At 35.5% G+C, this 8,385-nt stretch overlaps 1 protein-coding gene across 1 annotated transcript; it reads left to right on the top strand.

Annotated features, from left to right (window-relative positions):
- The first annotated feature begins 871 nt into the window (after positions 1-871).
- On the top strand, positions 872-5,228 carry LOC131010646 (protein ECERIFERUM 16). Its single transcript, XM_057938275.1, has 5 exons — positions 872-1,232; positions 2,261-2,672; positions 3,138-3,247; positions 3,820-3,924; positions 4,677-5,228. Exons 2-5 carry the CDS (start codon positions 2,267-2,269, stop codon positions 5,208-5,210), a joined length of 1,155 nt encoding a protein of 384 aa, XP_057794258.1. The 5' UTR covers positions 872-1,232; positions 2,261-2,266; the 3' UTR covers positions 5,211-5,228.
- Positions 5,229-8,385: the final 3,157 nt, after the last annotated feature.

Below are 8,385 nucleotides of genomic sequence, written 5' to 3'. Positions count from 1 at the left end.
TATAAGTAAGTGAAGATTGATCATTGAATACTAAATTTTAAATTTATATTACCTTCGTCCTCTAAGAGTATAATACTTTGAATTTTGGCACAAATTTTACTAAAACAGTTGGTAGATGTGTTTTTAGCGGATAAAGGGCACACCGTATAAAAATGATTGGTTATGATTGAATTGAGTGAGGTGTCATATAAAAATGAGTGATTATGATTAAAAAGAGAAAATGAGGTCATATTCAAAATAGAAAATAGTAGTAGTATTTTTTTGTGGACACTAAACTAAATTGAATAATTATTATATACATTTAATGGACGGAGGTAGTACGTCTTATACAAAAGAGATTTATTGATTAGCTAACTAAATGAATAATGATTTGCATTAGAATAAACGTTTTCAAATTATTTTCTCTATTAAAATTACATGCTTGCACTTTCATTAATAAAAATATATTTTTATATTTTATTTGCATTCATAATTCATAATTCAAAAGCATATTCTCTCTATGTTTCTTATTATATTTATCTTTTATATTTTTCTAATTTTACCTATATATTTTCCAAATTACTTTTTGGTCCATAAAACTTTTTAAATTTTACAGTTGTCATTTTTAATCCCTAACTATAATAAATAAAATTAGCTAATTTTTTTTTTGAGATACATAAAATTATCTATAATGGGTAAGAAATGAAATTAATAAAATTATATCACTAATATGTATATTACTCAATAACCCGCATTTTTCATTCGTAATCAAGAATCCATTTTAAATACTAGTAAGATAATTTTTAACTCTAAATAGCTCTAAATTAAAAGCCCAAACTGTTACTAAATGGCACTAAATTAAAAGCCCAAACTGTTATTAAATCAAGAGCCCATATTTCAAAAAATTAATTAAATTTATCAAGTAAAAACAAATGTGAAGTCTGCTTTCTCTCAGTTCTCTCTCTCAATCTCACGTCTCCGGCCGCCGCCACACCGTTCATTTTCTGCTTAGACTCCGTGACGCCGACGTTAATCAGCCGCGTCGCGCTTCCTTCTGCGCCTAGAGCAGCGCTTTGCGCGCTTCTATCTCGCGTTGCGTCCTCTATAGCTAGCTCAGCCCCCTTTCTCCCTTATTCGGCCAGCAGCAGCCGCCGCCTACTCGCCCCGCACGACAGCTTCTCGCCGCTTTCGCCGCCGTGAATTTCTGCTCGCCACCCTTTTCTTAGCCTCAACAAATCAAGAGACTTTGATCTGTAAGAAAAAGTGATTTTCGTAATAAGATCCGCAAGTGCCCATTCTTGTGAATGGGTATTCATGGATCTGAAAACTGTTTTGAAAGATTAGTGTTGCATTGAACTATGCTTGTATTTAATTGAATGAAAATCGCAGTTTAAAGCAAGTCATTCTGTTTATGATTCCGTGCATCCCTCAATTGCATGTGCTTGTTTTGGTTTAAGCTTCTTTAATCTTGAACGAAATTTTGGGTTGAATGTTTTTTAAGTGGATATGAACAAAGAAGATAGAGAAATTTCATTTCTTAACATGAGTAGAAATGAGTGAGAAAAAATCTAGATTATTAATGTATTTATAGGATAACATATTTCTTGTAGCCAAATCTTAAGCTCCAAGCAGCATTAAACTGCTACTATTATACAACAGATTTTAGAAAAAATAGAAGTTAAAAAAGAAAGTTGCTTTCTCAGCAAGTTTTATTTTGGCGCCAACAGGAGCTTTAGTAGATATATAGATTCTCATTTTTTTGCTTCGATTTGATTGAATTTCGTATTAATATGTTAATTGGAGGAACTAGGTTCGAATTATGAAAATTGGGGAAGGATGTGTGGTTCCAGCATTTTAGGTTTAAGGATTTCATAGGATTTTGTATATTTTACTTTATTGATCTGTGCAAATTTGAGTTGTTGCTGCTGCTGCTAGAAGTTGTGTTTTGTTATTTGTAGTTGGGTATTTAAGTTTATGAACTACTGTTGCGAGTGTTAATTCTTAAGTATATTTAGTTAATGGGGAATGATTTTTCTTTATGAACTGTGTGTGCCCATTGAGCATTTTGTTTCTGTTCGATTGATGCTAACTGCAAAGTGAAGCTCTTTTGTTTGTTTTTTGGAGTGGAGGAATTTTAAAATTGATGTGAAGTAAAGATATTCACTGACATATTTGGGAGAAAGCCATGTTTCTATGGATTGGTTTGGTAGACTTGCTGATCTATGAATGCTTGATGATTTACAGTATTCTGTACTTTGAGACTTTTTTTCACCTTAAATAGAATAAGATGGATGCTAAAGCATTGGCAAAATCGAAAAGAGCTCATTCGCTGCATCATAAGAAGAAGCATCATACACACCAAGGGTTAAAAGTGCCTTCAGTTGGTTCAGATGATAAGAAGGGAGTTGAGAAGAAGGCTAGTGAAAGACCTGAAAAACCCCATGGTCAGCAAACTAAAGAAAGAACACCACAATATCAAGGCTCGAGAGCACTAATGTCGAATTGGGATCGCTATGATGAAGATTTCGATTTGGCATCTGAAAACGCCCAGGCAAGCTCAAGTCAGCCAACTGACTTTGTAATGCCTAAAAGTTTAGGTGCAGATTATGCTCACTTGATTTCAGAGGCCGAGTCTCAGTCTCAATCGCATTATTCTTCAGATGTTTTGCCTTTGTGCGATGATTTTATTAGCGGTATGTCCTTCATATTTGAATTTATTTTGGCATTTGGCTTAGTGATTAAATCTAGTATTGTAAACTTTAGGCGTTTGTTGTGTATGAGTACCAGTACTGTTTGATGTGGTGTTTTGGCCGTTTAGATTGATAATTGTGAAGTTTGACTAGTTTATTTGTCCATTACATTGAAAACCATAGAGTCAAACTTAATACACTAACCCCTGAGAAAGCTTGATAGTACTAATGTGGCAATGAACCGTGACTTTAGGCTATCTTTTAAAGGAAGAATTCATAGTATAATGATGTGTCATATCTACATTCCTTGTATGAGGGCCATAACTACTTTATTGGCAAGTGCACATTGACGTAGGTATCAAGCTCACATAAACTGTGTTAGATTAGTCTAGTGATAAACTCTATAGAATCACAGATATGACTACTTTGGCAGATATTAGCAGGTGATTAATAACTACATATTTTTAGACCTTATGCAGGATTTTGGTCCAATGCTTGCTGCCAAGGGTCAAAGCATACTCTCATGGATTACAGATGATAGTTTTGAGTTTGAAGACAAGGCTAGCATCAGTCCTCAGGTGATTTTCTTTGACTTTAACTGGTAAGCTAGTAGTTATTAATAAAGGAGAGCAGCTTATTCTTTGTAAATAATTGTCAAAATTGTTCTAAATAAACTCTGCGGCATGTTTTCGGACATTATTCTCTTGCTCCAGTTCTCGGCAGGATCGCAGAATGAACTCAACTAGCTGACGCACAATATGAATTCTCATCTGTAATCCATTACAACAGTAATTTTGCAATAGCAAGTTATAACTAGCTTTGATATGACCCCTTAAGATTTATCACTTGAACCGTTACTATTTTTCTGGTTTTTTTGAAGAACACGTTTTTGGTTTAAGACTAATAAGAGTGTATCAGTTTTAAGTAAACTATTCAGTGTGACAAGCTATATCTACCAAAAATTCTGAATATCTCAGATCCGTTGTTTGAAATTCTTCGAGTAATCTTTAAGAGGACACACATATGTTGGTATGTCTGATAATATTTTTATTGATGGATAGTGTGATTGCTGAATTTACCAAGATAATCAAGAGGGTGTTTGTGATGTTTTTGATATATCTTTTTTCTTGATATGGTCTTCATTATGCAGGCACCTTTTCTTTCTCTTAATCTAGATGCTCTTGCCGAACAACTTGCAAAAGCAAAGCTGTCAGAGAGGTTATATCTACAATCAGACCTGTTACCCCTAGATCTGGTATCATGATTTCTTTTATTCATTTTCTGCTCAAAGATTGTTTCCCCTTTATAGTTGTTTACAAATTTTGAAAATGATATGATCGAATCATGAATGACTTGGATGTTGCACAGGTTCCATGAACCACTATCACATGTTGCAAATGAAATGTTCACAAAGAACCCCTGGCATCCATCTTTTCTTAACATCGTTGTTGCATTCCTTGTTTCCATTTACCTTAGAGCACAAGTTCTCGTTCATGCTCTTAATCGTGGTGTAATTACAGTTCAGTATGATGTTTTCTGAATTATTCTGGGCTTATCACATATCAATAAATTCGAAAGCACATATAGGTTTCAACATACTTTAGGTATTCTGGTGATCTAAATGAAGTCTAGAGTATAATTGTCTTCAGGTGTTTGGTAGAACATCCTAGAATTCTTTCTTAGTTATGAACTTACGAAGACACTGACTTCTAATTTTGTATGTGATTGCACGATTCATCTACTGATCAAGTTGGTGCACTGTGGCTCTATCTTCTATTCTTACCTATCTGCATCAACTCTTATTCTTTGTTACTGCTATAACTGGTAAATTGCATGTTTGCTCACGATCCTAAGATTAGCGCTGCATTTCATTTGATTAAAATTTGTATGACAGGCTCATTTCTTATTCAAAACGACAAGCTTCATCTCCAATGTTTATTACTTTCTGTACTCTTTCAGTTGTATCCGTACCAACGTTGACAAGTTTTATCCTAATAATTTTTGCAGTTGGACGAGGCACACGATGAAGACAAACATGATCCTGAAACTTCTATATTGGCTGCTGAAACAAACACCTTATTCTCATCCCAAAGTAAGGATCAGGCCGTAACTGCCACAGGAGATCTTGTGAAGAAAAATACAGATGAGATCTTGCAGCCGCGAGCAACCAACAGAAGCAATTTGCTAAAGCCAGTTTCGGAACACCCTATAGATTCCAGTTCTGGGACATTCGAGGCAGCTAGTGCTGAAGCAGAGCTCGACATGCTTCTCAACTCATTCAGTGATACTGCAATAATTCGCGAGCCATCATTGACAGGAATTCCATCGACCGGCGATGTCTCTGTAAAGAAAGGAGTGACTATGTTGAATCCAACCATTATTGATGATGATGTTGATATTCTTCTCGAGGAAACATCGAGTCTTACCATTGCAGACCAACAGATGTCAAAGGCAAACACTGCGTCTATATCATCCAGTAAGAAACCAATTTCTAAATCTGAAATTGTGGATGATTTTGATTCATGGTTAGATACCATTTAAATTTCCTTCAAACTGCAACCGGAAGTCTGTCTTGTTAATAGTATCATTTTGATGTCGAGCTAGTGTAAAAGGCGTTACGTCAATCCCAAGTTATGATTGAATGATTTCCCTATCGTTTACAATTTATTGTAATTGCCATCTTATACAAATACTCGAAAGAATTTCCCACTTTTCCTCAAAAAAACGACCTACTTATTTTTAGATTATACCTTATAACATACTCCCTCTGTTCCACTATAATTGAAACTCTTTTTAGTTTTGGATGTTCCACCATAAGTGAGACTATTTTCTTTTTGGGTAAAAGTTTTACTCTTTAAATAACTTTTCACTTTTTCACCTACATACAAAATACACATTTCTTAATTCTCATGCTAAAAAAAAGGTCTCACTTATAGTGGGACAAAGGGAGTATTATTAATTCGTATTTTTCATTTTTTTACCACTCCCAATCCAATACTATTAATTACAACATATTTTCATCACTCTCAATACACTTAACAATTTTTTTTCCACTCTCAATACGCTCAATAACTTTTTTTCTTAAAATTTGTGCCACTTCCTCCTAAAAAGTTCTTATAATTTAAAATTCCGAACATTCAAAGCTAGCATATTACTAGCTTTTAAAAAGAGTGTTAATTACTTGTAAATACAAAGGTTATGGTCAAATACCCAAATAAAATTTAGGGAAAATGTGCAGATAGGCCCTTCTAATGGTAGCCCTTATAGCATATAGCCCCCCCTTACTCACTGTGTGTGCAACTAAACCCCTGAACTCAAAAAAATCATGCAATTAGGCCCCTCTAATTCTTCCGTTAGTCAACCGTTTTTTAATTAAATGTGGGGCCCACCTTCACCATTCAGCCTCCCTCTCTCGCCGGAATCCGGCCAGCTTCTTCACTCTAAATAGCTTCGCCTGATTCGCCACCAAAATGTTCGACACGCCCAGCGCGGAGAAGAGTGGACGGCCTGAGCGACGAGCCTGAGCGGGCTGGAGAAGGCGTTGTGCGAGAGTTCAAGGAACTGGACGGTGGACAGAGAAGGCGGGAGGTTGCCAGAGAGGGAGTTGCGGCTGAGGTTGAGGTGCTCGAGATTGGGAATAAGGGCGAGGTCAGGGGTAATGATGCCGGTGAGGTTGTTGTTGGAGAGGGAGAGCAGCTTGAAGGACTGGAGCTTCTCGAGGCCTCGGCTGATCTTGCCTGAGAGGCCGAGGCCATCGAGGCGGAGCTCAGAGATGCGAGCGTAATTGAGCCGAGCGCGGTGCTAGAGACAGCTTTGCGGCGGAGGGGCCGTGGCATCGGACGAGCGGCTTCCCGTTCAGGTAGCAGAAGCCGAAGGGAGCAGATGTCGACTTTTTTATTATTGATTTTCATGAGGAAAACAGCAACCCAGTACCGGCTGGAACCAGAGCAACCCAGCGTCGGCCGGTGCCCAGCGACCGCTGGAACCGGAGTTGGAGCCCAACAACCTCTAAGATGCTTGATGCTCAAAGCACCAGCGCTCACTGGAGCTCACCCGGCGCTAAGATGCTTGATGCTCAAAGCACCAGCGCTCGTTGGTCTCGAGCGAGCGCTGGACAGAAGAGAAAGAATCCACATAAATCTCGTGTGATGAGGTGAAATTTCTCTCTTTGTATTTTTGAAGGAGAATCCATCAAAATCCATAGAGTTTAAAAATCTACAGTCTTTTGAATACCTAAGGATTTTTTAAAACTTTTTAAAATCCATAAGTATACCTCTAGATTTTTAAAGACTTTTAAAAGTCTAGATTGAATACCCCCAGATTTTAATTTAAAGTCCAAAAAAATCCTACAGACTCTACAACCAATACACCTCTGAAACAGAATTAAACAATTCATAAAATTTGGTAAAATTTATAGATTATAAAAAATTTGTCAAAATCTTTTAAATTCTGAGTTGAATACACCCCTTTAATTTCAACGAATCTGCTAATCTCGATTATTAATCTTTTAATTACCACTATTAATCCTAAATCAGCCCACCTTGCAAGCCACAATCGATATTAATTTGACTAAACTGATCTAATTGCACTTCAAATTGCCCTCGAGCTCATTGGCCGAGATAAAATGAACGCCATTAGACTATTTTATTTTTGTTTTTTATCTTATATATATTGATTGATTTGGGAGCAAAGAAATTAGGATGGAATAGCAAGTTAATTTTCTCAAGGGCTAATTTAATTCTAACATACAAATAATACGAGACAAGATGTTGGACATGCGACATGCATGTAAGATCATATGTAGATTGATTGGCGTTTTATTTTATTTTATAAATGCAAATTGTAGATTTGGTATAATTTTATAAGTTGCTTCAAACAACTGTATATTTGGTACTCCCCCAAAAATGTGGAAGATATATTAAGGGAGCTTCTAAATGCAACCCTAACTACCATATATTGACATGAGTTGTTTGGACGAGCATATGTTGAAAAAAAAAGGAAATAGTAGTTGTTTATGCTGTAATGAATACGTGAACCATATATATAGATATATATATATAAATATTTATAAGCATTCTCTGTTTAACCTTTCTCTCTATATATATAGGGGATAATTATGCTAAAAATAGTTGTTAGCGTATAAAATAATAATAGATTTACACCGCGTTGATGTACTCATAATCGAATGATTGAGATTTAATATTAGAAAACTCGTATATAAATATATGAATTCTATGTAGAACACAGGACCGTATCTATGTAAAACTCGTTGTATAAATGTCTAAATTACGAAAATTAAAATTTTCACTATCTATGGAATTCAAACTCAGGACCGTACGGGAGGCTAAAATAAAAACATCTCTTAAATATAAAATATGAACCATTTTCAGCCCTTGGATGTTGGATCATCAAGATCTACGGTTGATTCATCACTTGGTTGGATGAATTTATGGTCCCGAGTTTAAATCTCATATGTAGCGAAAAATTTAATTTTCATAATTTGGACATTTATACATCGAATTCATACATGTTCTACATAAAATTCATAGATTTACATACGGATTTTCTAAGATTAAATCTCAACCGTTAGATTACAACTAGATCAACATTGTAAATCTATTCATATTTTATATTCTAAGAGTTGTTTTTAGCCTAACCCTCCCCTTATATAGAGAGAAGCTAGGATAAAAATAGCTTTTAAAATATAAATATGAAC

Source organism: Salvia miltiorrhiza, chromosome 2 (genome assembly GCF_028751815.1).
Source record: "Salvia miltiorrhiza cultivar Shanhuang (shh) chromosome 2, IMPLAD_Smil_shh, whole genome shotgun sequence".
Taxonomy (NCBI): domain Eukaryota; kingdom Viridiplantae; phylum Streptophyta; class Magnoliopsida; order Lamiales; family Lamiaceae; genus Salvia; species Salvia miltiorrhiza.
This window is presented reverse-complemented; position numbering and strand designations above follow the sequence as displayed.